Here is a 22,911-nt window from a genome sequence, read left to right on the forward strand (position 1 = left end):
TCTCTTGGATTATAAACTACAAATCAATTTAAGATAATACCAGAATAATCTAAATGAAAAAACAGCCAAGAAGCAGGAAACCAAAACCCCCCAAAAAAGGTCAACACAAATATTAAAAAGAATATTGGTGGATTTACAATAACAATACATACCTTGAGCTTTTCTGCAAGTTCTGGAGTGATGATAATTTCTCTATCCCCTTCATCATAAATTTGAAAAGTAATATTCTGCACTATGTCTCCTGCCATCCACTTGATTTCGTCATGATGTTTAATCTGAATGGCTTTGTCACCCTCCACTCTACGTAACACCAGTTTAGCAATATTGGTGCTTGGTTGAAGCTTAATAGTTTTTTCCACAGGTTTTACATCTTTGCAACTCTAGAAGCAAGAAAGAGAAAATAAAATTATCTTCAGTGTAAGTTTTAGAGATCTTGCTCTACAATATTTGGAAACCATGAAGTCTTTCCTGATAAATGTCATTTTAGAGAACACATGTATACAAGTCTTAACTAGTAGTGTAATCCACTAAATATTGAAGGCACGACTGATATTTAATGGTAAGTGCCGTAAATATACGTTGCAGATGTGATATCGGCAGAGTCGGCATTAGAGGCAGGAAGCTGCCTAGGGCCCCCGTGGGGAAGTTGCGTACCGCTTATAGAGGCACACCATATGGCTGCTATGGGGCCGGCTAGCCCCTCTACCCTCCCCCATGCGCCGCATTCAACGGTATCAGCATAGACGCTGATACAGTTGAAAGCAATGATGGAGGAGAGGGCGTCAGATGACGCTCCTTCCCTCATCATTCCCCTCTGCCTCTGACACAGCTGCTGAGACCAGAGTAGAGACTGGAGCAGCGTGGGAAAAGAAGAGGAGAGTATTGTGGTTTTATATATATATATCAGAGTGAGTACTGGACTGTGGGGTCTGGATTATATTCTATGGGGGGAGGGTGGGGTCTGGATTATATTCTATGGGGGGAGAGTAGGGCGCTGTATTATAGTCTATGAGGGGGCTGCATTAAATTGTATGGGAATGGAGGGTGGGGGCTGCATTATACTTTATGGGGTGGCTGCTTTTTGCTCTACGGGGTGGCTGCATTGTGCTGCATCAAGGACTATTGTGAATACATTATACTACATGAGGAACTATGGGGTGCATTATATTATGGGAAGTGAATTGTACTACATGGAGTACTATAGTGGATGCATTATACTATATAGAGGACTATGGGGATTGTACTAACTATATGGAGGACTGAGGAGTGTATTATACTATATGGAAGGACGTTCGCAGGAACAGGCAGACATGTTACACATGCTGTGGCACTGCCCTTGATTGTCTGCCTTCTGGACAGTTGTATTGAATCGGATTGAATTGGTATATAGGTGCGTCATTCCCAGAGACCCTTTGGTCTGTATGATAGGCTATGTGGAAGAAATAGCAGTGGTATCTATGGTTAAACTGGCGATTGCTAGACTGTTATTCATAGCAAGGAAATTGATAGCTCGGTTCTGGATCAGGGAGGAGCCTCCGACTAGACGAGACTTTCTTACGCAGGCGGACCATATAATTTTACTGGAAAAAAGTATCTATACTAAGAGAAATAAACTAGATGTATTTCAAAAGATTTGGCAGCCATGGATAGAATGGAATTAGAATTGTGGGGAGGATGCATAATGGTATAGATGATGTTCATACTATACAATTGTTGTAAGGATTTGGACTGTACATCTGTTCATGTCTGCTGTTGCCCTCAGTTCGGTTACTTTTGCCTTTACCTAAGATGGAGTCACTGGCCTCAGGGGGGCCATCTTGCTTCCTGTCAGACTTTCCCTGTTCCTGTCTGTGGTGTATATAAGGGAGCTCTGTATATTACTCATTGCTTGAGTATCTTGTTCCTGGACTTGGGATCAAGCTGGAAGAACTGCTATCTTGCTGGTTCTATGTTACCTTGGGATACCCAGTCTGTCTCCGGATCTACATCTCTTCATCGTAAGACTTGTTTCCCTGGATCTGCTCTGCACTCCTCTCTGCTGCTGGACTGTTCCCTGCTACTAGGCCTGGCCTGGTCTCCAGGTCTCTGGACCTGACATACTTGGACTTCCACGGTCTGTACACGTGCTTACTGCTTATCCAGCTCTGTCTGCTACTAACCTGCTGTGTCATAGCTGTTCACCTGCATACCATCATAAATATTCTTGAACTCTTAACCTGTTGTCTCTCGGCCTCTTTTCTGACCCGTGATACTGATCTCCACTGCACTTAGCACTAAGTTTATAACAATTGTATTTGAATTGGGGAAGGAATATCGGATGGGAATTTGGGAAAGCATTAAAGGGGTCTCGAAGGGCAGGGGATAGGGAGGGAAAAGGGGGGAGGAGTTATGTTCATAAAATATATGATTATCTGTGAATAACAGCTTGATGTCATTTGTTATCATTGATTTTCCTTAATAAAAACTTATCTGATTAAAAAAAATACTATATGGAAGGACTATGGAGAGTGTATTATACATTATGGAGGACAGAGGCGTATTTTAATATATGGAGGACCATATGGAGTGTATTATACTATATGGAGGAGTGTATTATACTATATGGAGGACTATGGAGAATATTATACTATAAGGAGGACAGAGCAGTGTATTTTAATATATAAAGGACAATGGGGAGTGTATTATACTATATGGAGGACTATGTGGAGTGTATTATACTATATGAAGGACTATGTGGAGGGTATTATACTGTATTGAGCACTATGGGGTGAGTATTATACTATATGGAGGACTATGGGGCATATTATATTATATGGAGGACTGTGGGGCACATATTATATGGAGGACTATGGGGTGTGCATTATACAATATAGAGGACTGTGGTGCACATTATACTATATAGAGGACTGTGGGGTGTATTATACTATGTGGAGGACTATGGGGTATAATATACCAAACAAGCAAAATGCTGCCTATTCATCGAGTCATTGGCTTGTTTATGCAGGAACAAAAATAAATGTTCTCAGGAGCACTTCGCCCACTGAAAACTGCAGATATGCTGCTAATAACATGATACTGTATGGGGACAGATTAATCTATTAGTGATCGTTCTGTCCCCATCATAATTCTTCAGCTGGTGGAAAAAGGCCGGGAAACAAGTGTCGAACAACTTGAATATGATCGATCACAGTCGTTTAGCGTCCTGAACTCAGCACATGTAAATACAACCAAAAAGCTTCTGCGTGATGTGCAAAATGTTAGCATTTGGGGCCCCATTTTAAATATTGCCCAGGGCCCACTTTGCCTAAAACTGGCCCTGGGCATCGGCGCTATATGCCTGTGCTAACCACAGTAGGGGCCATTCGCAACATACATTAATACACTGACTGGGATCAGAGAGAACTCCAATCTAAGCTATTTAACTTCTTAGATTGACCATGACATAAGTGCTAAATAGAGAGCAAAACCAGGCCCTGTAATATGCTGTTGCTAAATAAAGCAGCATACTCAGATCATATACCCACTATAAAAGAGTACTTGAATATGAAGACCACACAGAAATATTTCACAATAAGAAAAAAAAAGTTACACAATACTAAATACAAGAAGGTTTAATGTACAGTCGGAATATACTTACAGGAATTGCAATTTTGGCTTTTATTAACTGCATTTTCTTTATATTTTGGATTTTAATAGGAGGCCCAGTTAAAATACCACTCCCTGTAGAGCTGCAATCCAACTGGTAAACAGGAAGACTTGGTGCCCCTGTAAACTATGATAAAAAGATGAATAATAAGAATAGAATAAATTACAACTTATAATCATATATGTACAATGAAGTCTTAGTAAGACTTTCCTCAAGGCCTATAAAAGCTAAACGTTTTATTAAAGATTAAAACTAGTGATGAGCGAATATACTCATTACTCAAGATTTCTCGAGCATGCCCGGGTGTCCTCCGAGTATTTGTAAGTGCTCGGAGATTTAGGGTATGTGCACAACCTGCGGATTTTGCTTCGGATGCGCAGCAGTTTTGACGCTGCGAATTCGCAGCTGTTTTCCATGAGTTTACAGTACCATGTAAACCTATGGAAAACAAAATCTGCAGTGCACATGCTGCGGGAAAAAACGCGCGGAAACGCTGCATTGTTTATTCTGCAGCATGTCAATTCTTTGTGCGGATTCCGCTGCGGGTTACACCTGCTCCATAATAGGAATCCGCAGGTGTAAAACTGCAGGTGGAATCCGCACAAAAACCGCAGTAATTCCGCAGGTAATCCACAGTGCTGTTTACCTGCGGATTTACAAAAACAGGTGCGGAAAATATCTGCAGACATCCCAACTACGTGTGCACATACCCTTAGTTTTCATCGCCACAGCTGAATGATTTACAGCTACTAGCCAGCATAAGTACATGTGGGGGTTGCCTGTTTGCTAGGGAATCCCCACATGTACTTATGCTGGCTAACAGATGCAAATCATTCAGCTGCTGCAAGGAAAACTAAATCTCAGAGCACTTACAAATACTCGGAGGACACCCGAACGTGCTCGGGAAATCTCAAGTAACGAGTATATTCGCTCATTTAATTAAGACAAATAACAAGGGCACACAAGTTATATTTATATACTGGAATTTGTAACTTTTTGTACTTTTTTTTCATCAGAATGTTATTTGCTGTGATACACATTTATTATTTGGCACAGACAAATGTTTTTCAAAGCAGAGTAAAAAGTTGGTGAGGCCTAATGTTCATTCAGGAATTAGACATTTAGGGGATGTGATGTTTGAAACCAATTCCCTCTCCACAATGAATATACATAGTGTTGGTGGTATGAAGATGCAGTGATGGTGGGAGCACAGAAACTGTGTAAGGTGAAAGATAGAACCGACACAAATTGGCTGATGTGGCACCCAGAGGCCTAACAGTTCCCAAGTAAGCTAGGGTAACCACTATTCATATTAGATATTAATCGGCAGAACCTGCCTTATTTCAGAGTGAACAGACAACCATGTAATGTGGAGGATTTGCAAATGTGTTTGCAAATTTCAACTGCGTTTTGTTCTCTGAGGATATAATCTAATGCTAGCGGAATCAGGCAGCGACTCTCAGAACACATACACTTCGCCGAGTATTCCTCTGTATGGGGGAGTTGGGTAAGTTAGATATTGAACAAATAATTGTTGATAAGATTGACATTTAATGTTTTGGAAACCTTAAAAATGGTTGTCCAGCCCAGGTGGAATTTTCGGAAAATACTGGATCTTGCTGAACTGTAACAGTGTTTACGATGATATGAATGTAGTCTGCACATGTGAATATTCCACATTCTAATAATTTTATAAGCTGAAAAACCTGATGTAAAATCTACCAGGGAAGAAAACCCCATTAATCCCTTCTTGACAATGGAAGAACTGGTACGTCCAATGTTGGGTCCATGTCTTTGAGTCAGGCTCAGGAGCTGTGCTTGCATCTTTCCCAGCAGGTAATGACTGTGCTACATAGCCATCATCTGCCTTTAACAGCAATGGAGAGAAAACTAAGAGACAAGAAGAGCAGTAGGGTCTCATCCGATGATACAGATAAATAAGAGATGTGGAACCACTGACCTCGTATGGTTGCAAGCTAGCAACATGAAACAGGTATATATGTAAAGCTGCCGCAAGACACTGATCAGAGATAGACCAGAAAAATTGATGTGCAAAACGGTGGTGTATTTCACTTGCGCTGCTGATAACACTCAAAGCAAAGGTAAATCCAAAGAGTTTAATATTACAGGTTTTTAAAAATTCAACGTGTTTCAAGATTTAACATGACCTCTTCATCAGGACAAAAAAAAAACAACACATTTTTTGTACTGATGAAGGGGTCACGTAGAACCTTGAAACATGTTGACTTTTTAAATACCTACAATATAAAATTCTTTGGATTTTACCTCTATCTTGAATGTTATCAGCAGTGCAAGTGAAATACACCACTGGCTTGCACATCAATTTTTATGGCATAACAGCAGTATGCAGAGCTGAGGTGCACTTGCTGTGGTTAACCAAATAAATGCTGCTGTCAATTTCCGATAGAAACATTTAAAGTGTGCAAACCATGGACACACTGTTCCACGTGGAGAGGGTATGTCAAGGCGACACTCCACGTTCCCGCCTGTTGTTGGTTGGGGGAGATCGGAACCTTGAAAGGATCCATCACCCTTGTGATCCATAAAAAGGAAAAAATATTAAAAAGGTGAAAAACAGAATAAAAATTAAAGTAAAAAATTGTGGTCTGAATAATAGATCCATGGGCCTAATATGGACACTAAGAATGAACAGGTTCGAGCTGGAGCAAGTGGTAAGTGTATACTGCAGAGGAGGAGGAGTTCATTTTTCTGTATTATGATTTTCTATGGTATGCACCGACTTTTCCCAGCTCTCCCTGGTTCCTGAATGTCTCTGTATATTGCATTTTTTCTACTAGCTGAAGAGCCCGGCGTTGCCTGGGCATAGTAAATATCTGTGGTTAGTTATAGCACCTCACGTCTCATTTTCCCTTCATGCCTCTCATTTTCTCCCTCACACCTCTCATTTTCTCCCTTACACCTCTCATTCCCCCCTAACACTTGTCATTTCGACCTCACATCTGTCATTTTCCGATCACTCCACTATTTTCCCTCACTCCTCTCATTTTGCACTAACACCTTTTCATTTTCACCTCACACCTCTCATTTTCACCTCAGTATATACATATTTGTCATCTCCCTTATATATAGTATACACCTGTATGTCTTCTCTTGTATATAGCATATACCTGTATGCCATCTCCCCTGTAAATAGTATATACCTGCTGTATGTCATCTCCATATTGTATATACCCATGTGTCATCTCCTCCTGTATATATTATATACCTGTATGTCATCTCTTCTTATATATAGTATATACCTGTATGTCATCTCCTGTATATAGTATATACCTGTATGTCATCTCCCCTGTATATAGTATATACCTGCTGTATGTCATCTCCTCCTGTATATTGTATATACCCATGTGTCATCTCCTCCTGTATATACTATATACCTGTATGTCATCTCCTCCTATATATAGTATATACCTGTATGTCATCTCCTGTATATAGTATATACCTGTATGTCATCTCCCCTGTATATAGTATATACCTGCTGTATGTCCTCTCCTCCTCTATACCTATGTGTCATCTCCTCTTTTATATAGTATATACCTGTATGTCATCTCCTCCTGTATATAGTATATACGTGTGTCATCTCCTCCTGTATATAGTATGTACCTGTAAGTCATCTCCTCCTGTATATAGTATATACCTGTGTATCATCCGCTCCTGTATAAAGTATATACCTGTGTGTCATGTCCTCCAGTATATAGTATATACAGTGCCTACAAGTAGTATTCAACCCCCTGCAGATTTAGCAGGTTTAATAAGATGCAAATAAGTTAAAGCCTTCAAACAAGAGCAGGATTTATTAACAGATGCATAAATCTTACAAACCAAAAAGTTTTGTTGCTCAGTTAAATTTTTATAAATTTTAAACATAAAAGTGTGGGTCAATTATTATTCAACTCCTAGGTTTAATATTTTGTGGAATAACCTTTGTTTGCAATTACAGCCAATAATCGTCTTTTATAAGACCTGATCAGGCCGGCACAGGTCTCTGGAGTTATCTTGGCCCACTCCTCCATGCAGATCTTCTCCAAGTTATCTAGGTTCTTTGGGTGTCTCATGTGGACTTTAATCTTGAGCTCCTTCCACAAGTTTTCAATTGGGTTAAGGTCAGGAGACTGACTAGGCCACTGCAACACCTTGATTTTTTGCCTCTTGAACCAGGCCTTGGTTTTCTTGGCTGTGTGCTTTGGGCCGTTGTCTTGTTGGAAGATGAAATGACGACCCATCTTAAGATCCTTGATGGAGGAGCGGAGGTTCTTGGCCAAAATGTCCAGGTAGGCCTGGCTATCAATCTTCCCATGGATGCAGACCAGATGGCCAGGCCCCTTGGCTGAGAAACAGCCCCACAGCATGATGCTGCCACCACCATGCTTGACTGTAGGGATGGTATTCTTGGGGTCGTATGCAGTGCCATCCAGTCTCCAAACGTCACGTGTGTGGTTGGCACCAAAGATCTCGATCTTGGTCTCATCAGGCCAGAGAACCTTGAACCAGTCAGTCTCAGAGTCCTCCAAGTGATCATAAGCAAACTGTAGACGAGCCTTGACATGACGCTTTGAAAGTAAAGGTACCTTACGGGCTCGTCTGGAACAGAGACCATTGCGGTGGAGTACGTTAGTTATGGTATTGACTGAAACCAATGTCCCCACTGCCATGAGATCTTCCCGGAGCTCCTTCCTTGTTTTCCTTGGGTTAGCCTTGACTCTTCGGACAAGCCTGGCTGTTGTGAATTCTGTTGTCGAACTCCCTCCTGTGGTCGTCAATGGTACTTCGGTGAGTTCTGTCCATGGACTCCCTCTGGTGGCTGTGAGTGGAGCTGCTGCTTCTGAGGTTCCTTACACAGGTGACGTGGTTTATCCTTTGGCTGGCTGCTCTATTTAACTCCACTTAGATCGTTACTCCATGCCAGCTGTCAATGTTTCTGCATTGGTTCAGTTCGCTCTTGGATCTTTCTGGTGACCTGTCTACTCCAGCAGAAGCTAAGTTCCTGATAGTATCTAATTTGTTCATTGTTTTCTTGTCCAGCTGGATATCATGATTTTGTCTTGCTAGCTGGAAGCTCTGGGATGCAGAGTGGCATCTCCGCACCGTTAGTCGGTGCGGAGGTCTTTTTTGCACACTCTGCGTGGTCTTTTGTAGTTTTTTGTGCTGATCGCAAAGCTACCTTTCCTATCCTCTGTCTATTTAGTAAGTCTGGCCTCCCTTTGCTGAAACCTGTTTCATCTCTGCGTTTGTGACTTTTATCTTTACTCACAGTCAATATATGTGGGGGGCTTCCTTTGCCTTTGGGGAATTTCTCTGAGGCAAGGTAGGCTTTATTTTCTTTCTCTAGGGCTAGCTAGCTCTTAGGCTGTGACGAGGCGCCTAGGTAGAGTCAGGAGCGCTCCACGGCTATTTCTAGTGTGTGTGATGGGATTAGGGATCGCGGTCAGCAGAGCTCCCACATCCCAGAGCTTGTCCTGTGTGAGTTTTACCTATCAGGTCATTCCGGGTGCTCCTAACCACCAGGTCATAACACCTGGCCTCATTTCAAAAACCTGACCGGCACATCCAAACATAGACTAAGTGTGAACAGGTGCTGAACCCAGAGTCGCCAACTCGTATATAGTTAAGTAAATAAGGCAGCACACTGCAGCGCTAAAACAGAGAGAGAGAATTTTAGTCTAAGAAGAGGTTTCACATGTACCCATTCAGATGGAGACGTTTATTCTCAGCGAGGTAAGGCAAGCGTAGGACCTGGTATAAGAGATGCCGTAAAGGGGCTACCAGGTACACATAAAATTGGCCATTTTTATGCGCTAAAAGCTCTCATTTTTCATATTTCTAGTGCAGTAATGCAGTTCAAATTTCGTGTTTTCAAGTTTACATGTTTTAGCGCTGCAGAGTGCTGCCTTATTTACTTAACTATAAAACCTGGCCTCGGCATGGGAGGAAACGTTCAAAGGCAGTCCAGGCCGTGGAAGGCTAACAGTAGTTCCATAAGCCTTCCACTTCCGGATGATGCTCCCAACAGTGGAGACAGGTAGGCCCAACTCCTTGGAAAGGGTTTTATACCCCTTGCCAGCCTTGTGACCCTCCAACGATCATGTCTCTGATGGCCTTTGAATGCTCCTTTGTCTTTCCCATGTTGACCATGTATGAGTGCTGTTCACAAGTTTGGGGAGGGTCTTAAATAGTCAGAAAAGGCTGGAAAAAGAGATAATTAATCCAAACATGTGAAGCTCATTGTTCTTTGTGCCTGAACTACTTCTTAATACTTTAGGGGAACCAAACAGAATTCTGGTGGGTTGAGGGGTTGAATAATAAATGACCCTCTGAAAAGACTTTTCACAATTTAAAAAAAAAAAGAAATAACATTCTTTTTTGCTGCAGTGCATTTCACACTTCCAGGCTGATCTACAGTCCAAATGTCACAATGCCAAGTTAATTCCAAATGTGTAAACCTGCTAAATCTGCAGGGGGTTGAATACTACTTGTAGGCACTGTAACTTTATGTCATCTCCACCTGTATATAGTATATACCTGTGTCATCTCCACTGTATATAGTATATACCTGTGTGTCATCTCTCCTGTATATAGTACTAAATTGGCAGCCTGATAAATCCCCAAACAGGAAGCCCTCCCCCCTAGCAGTATATATTAGCTCACACATACACATAATAGACAGGTCATGTGACTGACAGCTGCCGTATTTCCTATATGGTACATTTGTTGCTCTTGTAGTTTGTCTGCTTATTAATCAGATTTTTATTTTTGAAGGATAATACCAGACTTGTGTGTTTTTTAGGGCGAGTTTCATGTGTCAAGTTGTGTGTGTTGAGTTGCATGTGGCGACATGCATGTAGCGACTTTTGTGAGATGAGTTTTGTGTGGCGACATGCGTGTAGCAACTTTTTGTGTGTCGAGTTACATGTGACAGGTTAGTGTAGCAAGTTGTGTGCAGCAAGTCAGGGAGTCACAAAAACATTGAACTTTAGGAAGACAAAGTTTGAACAGCTTAGAGATGCCCTTAATCTGGTAGACTGGGACAATATCCTCAGAAATGAGAATACAGATAATAAATGGGAAATGTTTAAGAACATCCTAAATAGGCAGTGTAAGCGGTTTATACCTTGTGGGAATAAAAGGACTAGAAATAGGAAAAACCCAATGTGGCTAAACAAAGAAGTAAGACAGGCAATTAACAGTAAAAAGAAAGCATTTGCACTACTAAAGCAGGATGGCACCATTGAAGCTCTAAAAAACTATAGGGAGAAAAATACTTTATCTAAAAAACTAATTAAAGCTGCCAAAAAGGAAACAGAGAAGCACATTGCTATGGAGAGTAAAACTAATCCCAAACTGTTCTTCAACTATATCAATAGTAAAAGAATAAAAACTGAAAATGTAGGCCCCTTAAAAAATAGTGAGGAAAGAATGGTTGTAGATGACGAGGAAAAAGCTAACATATTAAACACCTTCTTCTCCACGGTATTCACGGTGGAAAATGAAATGCTAGGTGAAATCCCAAGAAACAATGAAAACCCTATATTAAGGGTCACCAATCTAACCCAAGAAGAGGTGCGAAACCGGCTAAATAAGATTAAAATAGATAAATCTCCGGGTCCGGATGGCATACACCCACGAGTACTAAGAGAACTAAGTAATGTAATAGATAAACCATTATTTCTTATTTTTAGTGACTCTATAGCGACAGGGTCTGTTCCGCAGGACTGGCGCATAGCAAATGTGGTGCCAATATTCAAAAAGGGCTCTAAAAGTGAACCTGGAAATTATAGGCCAGTAAGTCTAACCTCTATTGTTGGTAAAATATTTGAAGGGTTTCTGAGGGATGTTATTCTGGATTATCTCAATGAGAATAACTGTTTAACTCCATATCAGCATGGGTTTATGAGAAATCGCTCCTGTCAAACCAATCTAATCAGTTTTTATGAAGAGGTAAGCTATAGGCTGGACCACGGTGAGTCATTGGACGTGGTATATCTCGATTTTTCCAAAGCGTTTGATACCGTGCCGCACAAGAGGTTGGTACACAAAATGAGAATGCTTGGTCTGGGGGAAAATGTGTGTAAATGGGTTAGTAACTGGCTTAGTGATAAAAAGCAGAGGGTGGTTATAAATGGTATAGTCTCTAACTGGGTCGCTGTGACCAGTGGGGTACCGCAGGGGTCAGTATTGGGACCTGTTCTCTTCAACATATTCATTAATGATCTGGTAGAAGGTTTACACAGTAAAATATCGATATTTGCAGATGATACAAAACTATGTAAAGCAGTTAATACAAGAGAAGATAGTATTCTGCTACAGATGGATCTGGATAAGTTGGAAACTTGGGCTGAAAGGTGGCAGATGAGGTTTAACAATGATAAATGTAAGGTTATACACATGGGAAGAGGGAATCAATATCACCATTACACACTGAACGGGAAACCACTGGGTAAATCTGACAGGGAGAAGGACTTGGGGATCCTAGTTAATGATAAACTTACCTGGAGCAGCCAGTGCCAGGCAGCAGCTGCCAAGGCAAACAGGATCATGGGGTGCATTAAAAGAGGTCTGGATACACATGATGAGAGCATTATACTGCCTCTGTACAAATCCCTAGTTAGACCGCACATGGAGTACTGTGTCCAGTTTTGGGCACCGGTGCTCAGGAAGGATATAATGGAACTAGAGAGAGTACAAAGGAGGGCAACAAAATTAATAAAGGGGATGGGAGAACTACAATACCCAGATAGATTAGCGAAATTAGGATTATTTAGTCTAGAAAAAAGACGACTGAGGGGCGATCTAATAACCATGTATAAGTATATAAGGGGACAATACAAATATCTCGCTGAGGATCTGTTTATACCAAGGAAGGTGACGGGCACAAGGGGGCATTCTTTGCGTCTGGAGGAGAGAAGGTTTTTCCACCAACATAGAAGAGGATTCTTTACTGTTAGGGCAGTGAGAATCTGGAATTGCTTGCCTGAGGAGGTGGTGATGGCGAACTCAGTCGAGGGGTTCAAGAGAGGCCTGGATGTCTTCCTGGAGCAGAACAATATTGTATCATACAATTATTAGGTTCTGTAGAAGGACGTAGATCTGGGTATTTATTATAATGGAATATAGGCTGAACTGGATGGACAAATGTCTTTTTTCGGCCTTACTAACTATGTTACTATGTTACTATGTTTTGCGCATGGCGAGTTTTGCGGGTGGCGAGTTTTACGTGTGGTGCATTTTGAGTATGTGCAAGTTTTGAGTGAGGCAACTTTTGCATGTGTTGCAACTTTTGTGCATGTAGCAATTTTTCCGCGTGTGGCGAGTTTTCCATGAGGTGAGTTTTGCACGTGTGGTGAGTTTTGCGTGAGCCTAGTTTTGCATGTGGCGAGCTTTGAGCGGCGACTTTTGTGTTTCGACTTTTATCTGGCGAGGTTGGTGTATGTGTGGTGAAATGTGTGCTAAGGGTGGTATATGCGTTCAAGCACGTGGTAGTTTGTGGCGCCTTTTGTGTGTGTGTTCATATCTCCGTGTGTGGTGAGTATCCCATGTCGGGGCCCCACCTTAGCATCTGTACGGTATATACTCTTTGGTGCCATCGCACTCACTCTTTAAGTCCCCCTTGTTCACATATGGCAGCTGTCAATTTGCCTCCAACACTTTTCCTTTCACTTTTTCCCCATTATGTAGATAGGGGCAAAATTGTTTGGTGAATTGGAAAGCGCGGGGTTAAAATTTCACCTCACAACATAGCCTATGACGCTCTCAGGGTCCAGACGTGTGACTGTGCAAAATTTTGTGGCTGTAGCTGCGACCGTGCAGATGCCAATCCTGGACATACACACACACACACACATACATACACATTGAGCTTTATATATTAGATGGTATGCTGTGCTTACCCATCACTCTGTATCCACTATGTATTTCATTGCTCCGATGTTTGCCGGCATATCTGCAATTCCATTTTATGGCCTTTGTTTAACCCCTTTCTGACCTCGGACGGGATAGTACGTCCGAGGTCAGAAGCCCCGCTTTGATGCGGGCTCCGGCGGTAAGCTCGCATCAAAGCCAGGACATGTCAGCCGTTTTGATCAGCTGACATGTGCCCGTAATTGGCGCGGGCAGAATCGCGATCTGCCCGCGCCTATTAAATAGTTAAATGCCGCTGTCAAACGCAGACAGCGGCATTTAACTACCGCTTTCGGCAGGGCAGCCGGAAATCACGGTATCGCCGACCCCGTCACATGATCTGAGGTCGGCGATGCTTCTGAATAGTAACCATAGAGGTCCTTGAGACCTCTATGGTCACTGATCCCCGGCAGCTGTGAGCGCCACCCTGTGGTTGGCGCTCACAGCACACCTGCATTTCTGCTACATAGCAGTGAACATCAGATCGCTGCTATGTAGCAGAGCCGATCGTGCTGTGCCTGCTTCTAGCCTCCATGGAGTCTATTGAAGCATGGCAAAAGTAAAAAAAAAAAAAAAGTAAAAAAAAATGTGAAAAAAATAAAAAAAATATAAAAAAGTTTAAATCGCCCCCCTTTCGCCCCAATCAAAAAAAATCAATAAAAAAAAAATCAAATCTACACATATTTGGTATCGCCGCGTTCAGAATCGCCCGATCAATTAAAAAAAAGCATTAACCTGATCGCTAAACGGCGTAGCGAGAAAAAAAATTGAAACGCCAGAATTACATTTTTTTGGTCGCCGCGACATTGCATTAAAATGCAATAACGGGCGATCAAAAGAACGTATCTGCACCAAAATGCTATAATTAAAAACGTCATCTCGGCATGCAAAAAATAAGCCCTCAACCGACCCCAGATCATGAAAAATGGAGACGCTACGAGTATCGGACAATGGCGCAATTTTTTTTTTTTATTTTTTTTTTTAGCAAAGTTTGGAATTTTTTTTCACCACTTAGGTAAAAAATAACCTAGTCATGTTAGGTGTCTATGAACTCGTACTGACCAGGAGAATCATAATGTCAGGTCAGTTTTAGCATTTAGTGAACCTAGCAAAAAAGTCAAACATAAAACAAGGGTGGGGACTGCACTTTTTTTGCAATTTCACCGCACTTGGAATTTTTTTTACCGTTTTCTAGTACACGACATGCTAAAACCAATGCTGTCGTTCAAAAGTACAACTCGTCCCGCAAAAAATAAGCCCTCACATGGCCAAATTGACGGAAAAATAAAAAAGTTATGACTCTGGGAAGGAGGGGAATGAAAAACGAACACGGAAAAACAAAAAATCCCAAGGCCATGAAGGGGAATGTGAACATGTGTTCTGGCTCCACACATCCACATTCTCTCACAGCGGAGCAGTGTTAATCCCAGATATATTCTAAGCCATGGGTCTGATCCAGACTTTAGTTTGATCCAAGTATCTTTCAAATTCATCTTTCAAATTACTGATTTCTAATTACAATGATTTGAATTGGACTGGAATTTGACTGTAAGGTAACGGAATATCAAACCACTACAATGTTTCGGATTATTTTCTCTTTCACACCTATACAACTCTATTTTTCCCTACCTCCTGTAATCCCCCACATACGTACAATCCTTTTTCTCCAGACACACGGCCGCATCATGTCCTATCCTGCTCCCATCTTCTAACGCGCTCTCAGCTACTCCTCATCACTGGTGATGTATCCCCAAATCCTGGCCCTCCTCAACACATCCCCACACTCATTTCTAACCCCCTGCCATGATCCTCTCCAGCTGCACTTTCCTATAGTGGATTCCACCTCTCTCACACCCCTCGCCTCAGCACCAAACGTAGTGGAGGAGTTGGCTTTCTCCTGTCAACACCTGCTCCTTTACTCCAATCCTGCTACCACCCTCCGTTACCATTCCCTCTTTTGAGGTGCACTCCGTCCGCATCTATTCCCCCTCCAACCTCCAGCTGGCTGTCATCTACCGCCCCCCAGAACTAGCCATCTCCATCTTTCTCGACCACTTCATCCCCTGGCTACTTCATTTCCTCTCTGCTAACATCCCCACTATCATCATGGGTGACTTCAATATCCACACTGACACTTCCACCTCAGCTGCCTCTAAACTTTTATCGATCACTGCCTCCTTCGGCCTCACTCCATGGTCCTCTGCGGCCACTCACAAAGATGGTCACACACTAGACCTTTATCTTTACCTGCTTCTGTTCCCTTACTAATCTCACTAACTCATCCCCCTGTTTGATGACCACAATCTACTGACATTCTATTCCCTCTCCTAGTGCGCAGCCCCCACTCCACAAACTCACTCACCCTCGCAGAAATCTCAAACACCTCAATTTACAATCACTCTCTGAGTCCCTTCTCCCTCTTACAGACATGGCTTTCCTTCATGACACAGATGCTGCTGCCACTTTTTATAACACCACAATAACAGCGACACTTGATTCGGCCGCCACCCCTCATGCATAGCAAAACTTGTACAATCAACAGGCAGCCCTGGCTGACCAGCCTGACCAAAGAACTGAGATGGGCTTCCAGGGTCGCTCAGCGAAGATGGAAGAGATCCCACTCTGCCGAGCACTTCATTGCATACAAGCAGTCCCTTGCGAACTTCAAGTCCATGCTCACTGCCGCAAAACAAACTTACTACTCATCTCTCATATCCTCCCTGTCTTACAACCCTAAATAGCTTTTCAACACTTTCAATTCGCTATTCCGTCCCCCAGCACCTCCTCCCTTCCCTCTCATTTCTGCTGAAGACTTTGCCTCTTTCTTTAAACAGAAGATCGATACCATCAGAGAACGCTTTGGCCTACACAGCGCCCAATTCTCCTCTTAGCTGCTCAACCCTGTTCCTCCAAAACCAGCTTCTCCACCATGACAGATCAGCTTTCCACCCTCCTGGCAAGATCACACCTCACCACTTGCACGCTTGATCAGCTCCCATCCCACCTCATCCCTAACCTCGCCACAGTCTTCATCCCAACCCAAACACATCTCTTCAACCTCTCACTCACAACTGGTGTCTCAGCCTTCACACCCATCCTCAAAAAGCCCTCCCTCGACCTATCCTCTGTGTCTAGCCATCGCCCGATATCTCTTCTCCCTTATGCCTCAAAACTACTGGAACAGCATGTACATCTTGAACTGTCCTCCTACCTCTCCTCCTGCTCCCTCTTTGACCGGTTACAATCTGGCTTCAGACCCCATCACTGAACTGAAACTGCCCTAACTAAAGTCACCAATGACCTACTAACCACCAAGAGCAAGCGACACTACTCTGTCCTCCTCCTAGACCTGTCTTCTGCCTTCGACACCGTCGAACATTCCCTCCTGCTACAGATTCTCTCATCTTTTGGCATCACAGACTTGGCCCTATCCTGGATCTCGTCATAACTAACAGACCAAAGATTCAGTGTCTCCCTCTCCCACACCACCCCTTCACCTCGCTCATTGACTGTCGGTGTTCCTCAAGACTCAGTTCTAAGACCCCTACTCTTCTCCATCGACACCTTCGGCCTAGGACAGCTCATAGAATCCCACGGTTTGCAGTATCATCTCTACGCCGATGACACGCAGATCTACCTATCCGGACCTGACCTCACCTCCTTACTCAACAAAATACCACACTGTCTGTCTGCTATCTTGGCCTTCTTTTCTGCTCACTTTCTAAAACTGAACATGGACAAAATAGAATTCATCATCTTTCCCCACCTCACGCTACCTGTAACAACTCGGCTGGCATCACGGCATGGCCTCTCATCTCTCACACTCTCTTACCCACTGCTCCAGGTCATGTTACGGTTTCTGTTTCATGCCAGCTCCATGTTCTGTGTCTCTGCTCTCTGCAAGCTTCATGGCTATGTGTATAGGGGGCCGGCGCCTGAACTCTCTGGTTCTTATAGGAATCAGGTGCATCTGTCTAATCAGTTCCTGACCAATTACCAAGAGGCCTCCAGTATATAGTGCAGCTCCACCCTGTGGTCTGGGCCTGTGCAATGTGTTACCTCAGTTAGTGTTTAGCTTCTGAGTTTGCCAGGTCCTGCTCTGAGTTACTCACTCTCTGGAGGCTCTTCTCTGTGCTATTGCCTTGATCTTGTTGTCCGCCCTCCAGGAGGCAGATTAACCTGGTCCCTGTGTCTTGTGCCATTGACTTGTCTGTACTTAGTCTTATCTCGGTCTCCTTGTCTGTGGCTTCCTTCCCTACTGTGTCTTTCCTTGTGTTCTCAGTCTGCTTACACTCTGCACTCGTGCGGCTCTGCCTGCTCTGTACCTTTGGTTTTACCTCTGCTTCACACTCCGGTGGTTCTGCTCCATTCTACTCTACTCTGCTCTCGTTGCTGCAGATCCTCTCCACATTCCTTGTGGCTCCGCTCTGCCTAGCTTCTGCAGAGATCTCTCTTGCTGCAGCTCCTCTCCGCATTCCTTGCGATTCTGCTCTGCTTAGCTTTTCTTGCTATGCTATCTCCTGCTGCTCTTCCACTCATTTCTGCAGCCTTGCACTTCTCTTCCTGTGTGAACAGGTCCCAACCTGTTCCTTCATTCTCCTTCCCTTCTGGCTTGTTTTCTTACCTACATCTCCTGTGTGAACAGGTTCCAACCTGTTTCTTCATACCTCATTCCTTTCTGCTTGTTTCCTTTCCTGCACCTCCTGTGTGAACAGGTGGTTCCCCCATACTACATATCTGTTCCTGCACCTCCAGTGTGAACAGGTCCCTACCTGTTCCTCCAAACTACATATCCGTTCCTGCACCTCCAGTGTGAACAGGTCCCTACCTGTTCCTCCAAACTACATATCCGTTCCTGCACCTCCAGTGTTAACAGGTCCCTAACTGTTCCTCCAAACTACATATCCGTACCTGCACCTCCAGTGTGAACAGGCCCCTACCTGTTCCTTCATATACCACATCAACCAGTCCTGTGTTTCCTGCTGTTCCTGCCGTTCCTATCAGTCCAGTGCTCCTGCCGTTCCTATCAGTCCAGTATTCCCTGCCGTGTCTCTGCCAACCCTGTGTCTCAGCTATGCTAGCCTACTCGTCTGAGTTTCAGCCGTGTACTTCTGCCAGTCCTGCCTGATGCCCGCACCAATCCTGGTGTTCCTGTCTCCCAAGTGGGATCAGCAGCCACAGCCAGACACCACCCTGGAGAAGCACCTGGCAGCTGCCTGCTGCACAAGCCTGACCTCACCATCAGAGGCTCCAGTGAAAACCCAGGCAGCTGTCATAGTCACGCCCCTTCCAGGGTAGTCTGGTTTGTGGTACAGTGGGGCCACAAACTCCCCAAGCTCACGCCCACCAGTCAGGGCGTGAGCGTAATACTACCCCTCCACCAGACCTATCCATCAATGTCAATGGCTGCTCACTTTCCCCAGTCCCGCATGCTCGGTGCCTCTGGGTGATCCTCGACTCTGCCCTTTCTTTCAAGCCACATATCCAAGCCCTTGCCTCCTCCTGCTGTGTCAAACTCAAAAATATTTCCTGGATTAACGCACTCCTTGACCACGAAGCCACAAAAATACTAGTGCACGCCCTTACCATCTCCCGCCTTGACTATTCCAACCTCCTACTCTCTGGCCTCACCTCTAGCACCACTTCAATAAGTCCTGCACTCTGCTGCCTGACTAGTCTACCTGTCCACTCGCTAATCCCCAGCCTCTCCCCTATGCCAAGCCATTCACTGGCTTCCTATTGTCCAGAGACTCCAGTTCAAAACCCATACTAGGACATAAAAAGCCACCCACAACCAGTCTCCTTCATACATCTGTGACATTGTCTCCCAATTGTACTTACCCTACACGCAACCTTTGATCCTCACAAGATCTCCTTCTGTACTCTCCTCTTATCTCTTCTTCCCACAACCACATCCAAGACTTCTGCCGTGCTTCCCCCATACTCTGGAACTCTCTACCCAAACACATCAGACTCTCACCTACCATAGAAACTTTCAAAAAGAACCTGAAGACTCACCTCTTCCGACAAGCCTACACCCTGCAGTGATCCTCAACCTACTGAACCGCATCACAACCAGCTCTGCCCTCTCCTAGTGTATCCTCACCCATCCCCTGCAGACTGAGCCCTCGCTGGCCGGGTCCTCCCTCCTTCTAATAGTTCCTTGTTTTTTGCTCATGTTTAGATTTGCCCCCTTTTTCACACGTAAAGCGCCATGGAATAAATGGCACTATAAAAAATGTATTATAATAATAACAATAATAATGTATTCACTTAGTGTCAGCCTTCTAGTGGCAGCAGCATACACCCATGGTCCTGTGTCCCCCAATGAGGCGAAGGAGAAATAATCTTTTACTACTTTATGCAAATGACCTCTTCTAGACTTCCGGACACCGATCTGAATGAGAATCTGCCTCCACAGATTATTTTAAATAAAAAGGGGAGTTACCAGTGTGAGACAAGTAACTATCACAGAACAGTAGAATTGAAATTTGTTTTCTGGCAAACATTTTTTTCTTCTCTTCGTGCTCTGCTGTATTGTAACAATATTGCAGCCATATCTGCATGTGAGATGGAAGCTGAGAGAAACCTGCAGATGTGTCAGTTATAACTACATACAGCTCTGCAGTGACATCTGGAGAGCAGAGAGCAGCCATTACACATCACACTGGTAATGGTCTTCATGTAAAATAAGCTCTGGAGGCAGAATTATTTCCATATCGGTAGTTTAGATAGAGGGAATTTATCACCACATTTGACCTAACAGCCCGCTTATCAGAAACAACTCTAAACAGGCAAAATGCATTGGAAAAACAAATGAGGAAAAAAAAAGTTGTTTGTTATTCCCAAATCTGTAAAAATCTATAAAATTACTATAAAATTGTCTGAAAAAAAAAAATAAAATAAAACAATGCCAAATAGCTGTTTTGTATTTAAAGGGACACTGTCACCTGAATTTGGAGGGAACAATCTTCAGCCATGGAGGCGGGGTTTTTGGGTGTTTGATTCACCCTTTCCTTACCCACTGGCTGCAATATTGGATTGAAGTTCATTCTCTGTCCTCCGTAGTATATGCCTGCACAAGGTAATCTTGCCTTCACAGGCGTGTACTATGGAGGACAGAGAATGAACTTCAATCCAATATTGCAGCCAGCATGCAGCCAGCGGGTAAGGAAAGGGTGAATCAAACACCCAAAAACCCCGCCTCCATGGCTGAAGATTGTTCCCTCCAAATTCAGGTGACAGTGTCCCTTTAACTCATTTTGTAAAAAAATGGCTTAAAAATAAAGTTCTATGTATGTATGTATGTATAGTAGAAATGAAAACTGCCAAGGCCTTATAGAAATAAATCAATGTTAAAATAAAAACATTATGGGTCTTGAAGTGTGGAGACACAAACAAATTAATTTGTAACTTAAAAAAACAACAGGATTTTTGGTTGCTTACTGTAAAATCTGTTTCTTGGAGCCTTCATTGGGGGACATGAGAAACCATGGGTGTATATGCTGCTGCCACTAGGAGGCTGACACTATGCAAATAAAAACGTTAGCTCCTCCTCCGCAGTGTACACCCCACTGACCGGAACTAGGACATTCAGGTACTGAGAAAGCAGTAGGAGAAGCAACAAATGAAAGAGAAATAAAACACAAACTCAAACTGTAACAGTATAATACAATAAACTGTTCAACTTGGGAGGGTGCTGTGTCCCCAATGAAGGTTCCGAGAAACAGATTTTACGGTAAGCAACCAAAAATCCTGTTTTCTCTATCGCTTCATTTGGGGACACAGGAAACCATGGGGCGTCCCAAAGCAGTCTCCAAGGGGAGGGAACAGCAGAGACCTCCAATCAGGAGAACTCACCACCAACACCTGCAAGGTCTTTCTACCTAAGCCGGCATCTGCCGTAGCTAGGCATGGACTCTGCAAAAAAAATTTGGCGAACATGTGGAAGACCGATCATCGCTCTGCAGAGTTGCTGGGCGGAGGCTCTAACAGTACCGCCATGAAGCGCACCCTGTCTGAGGAAACTGTGTTTAAATCTAGAAGAAGGCGGTCTCCCTGACCTGGTAAACCTACAATTGCCGACCGAATTCAGCGAATATTCGCTGACCTGGAGGCCAGAGGAAGTCTACAAGCCAGGCCCGTGAACCGAAAACAATGAGGGAGGGGCAGCCTTAGCCTGATAGACACCGTCGCTCTGGTCAGGTAGCTTCATGAGAGAGAGCTACGAAGGATAAGTGCGAGCCGGACGAAGGGAAGGGACTTAGGAATGATGTACAGAGCTATGGAGAACATCAGCGAGGTACAGGAAGCGCACTGAACCTTTGATCCACAGAAAGTACACAACCGCTGCCGCAGGCTCTGCTAGACTCCTGGAGTGGTTGAGAGCCGGAAAGGGAGGGCTATAAAATGAAAAAAGAAAAATGGACCTGTCCCTCACAAAAACACGGGAATCTCCGAAGACCTGAAGAAATCAGGACCTGGATAAATGCTTCCATGGGACAAAAGAAAAATCCTGCGGGTCTCAGAAAACAAATACTGAACGAAGAGATTTCCTTCTGAAAAGACAAGGATGCACTCAATCTAAGAACCCCGAATGAGTCATGCTGAGGAAAAAAACACTCGTAGAACGACGAGGTTTAGCCTGAGGAAGGAGAGAGCTCGTCCCTCCGGAGACCTCCATAATAATTTGGTCTAATTGGAGCCAAACCGACAAGAAACCCCAGAAAGGCAAGTTGGTGAGGGACCTCTTTGAGTTAGTTCGTCAAGCTGTAAGCCAAATAGTCCTTTGGATGGCCACGATATTGCTGGATACGGGAAGGTGGAAACCATGTACTTCCCTGCAAGAGAAATTTGGTCCATGAGGACGGCCAATTCCTCCGAATGGCCTCCAGAAAGAATGACCTGATGGGCAGCTTAGCCCATGTATTTATACATCACTGCGATGTAGACTCAGTCTGACTAATAAAACGGCTCAGAATGGGAGAACTGTTGAAGAGGCAACCGCTTGCCCGGCTAAGTAGGTAGAACATAGATTATTGGACAACTTCGCAGACTGAGATCATTAGGAAGCTAAACTCAAGCATACAGGGATGAGGATGGTTATAAGGGATCATGGAAAAAATTGTCTAGATGGGCATTGAAAATAGGTCAACTGCATGAAAAGATGGTTCTAGGAAGGAGCACAGACTCCAGAAGCCAAATGGGCTGACTAAAAGAAGATCATTCCCTATAACGAACTGGGCGACCCTATCCACCCTGGACCCTCTGAAACGGAGAGAGGATTGTATTGTGTCTTATACCTAAGTATAAAGGTACCTTCACACTAAACA

At 43.7% G+C, this 22,911-nt stretch overlaps 1 protein-coding gene across 1 annotated transcript in view; it reads right to left on the reverse strand.

Annotated features, from left to right (window-relative positions):
* The window catches only part of SMCHD1 (structural maintenance of chromosomes flexible hinge domain containing 1), a 457,067-nt gene that overhangs the window by 178,833 nt on the left and 255,323 nt on the right, over positions 1 to 22,911 (reverse strand). Inside the window, exons 24-25 of the mRNA XM_069731150.1 lie at positions 3,638 to 3,772; positions 153 to 380 (exon numbers count right to left, since the gene is read on the reverse strand). Of these exons, the coding sequence (XP_069587251.1) occupies positions 153 to 380; positions 3,638 to 3,772 (363 nt within the window). The remainder of the gene's footprint in view (positions 1 to 152; positions 381 to 3,637; positions 3,773 to 22,911) is intronic.

Source organism: Ranitomeya imitator, chromosome 6, assembly GCF_032444005.1.
Source record: "Ranitomeya imitator isolate aRanImi1 chromosome 6, aRanImi1.pri, whole genome shotgun sequence".
In the NCBI taxonomy this organism is placed as follows: Eukaryota; Metazoa; Chordata; class Amphibia; order Anura; family Dendrobatidae; genus Ranitomeya; species Ranitomeya imitator.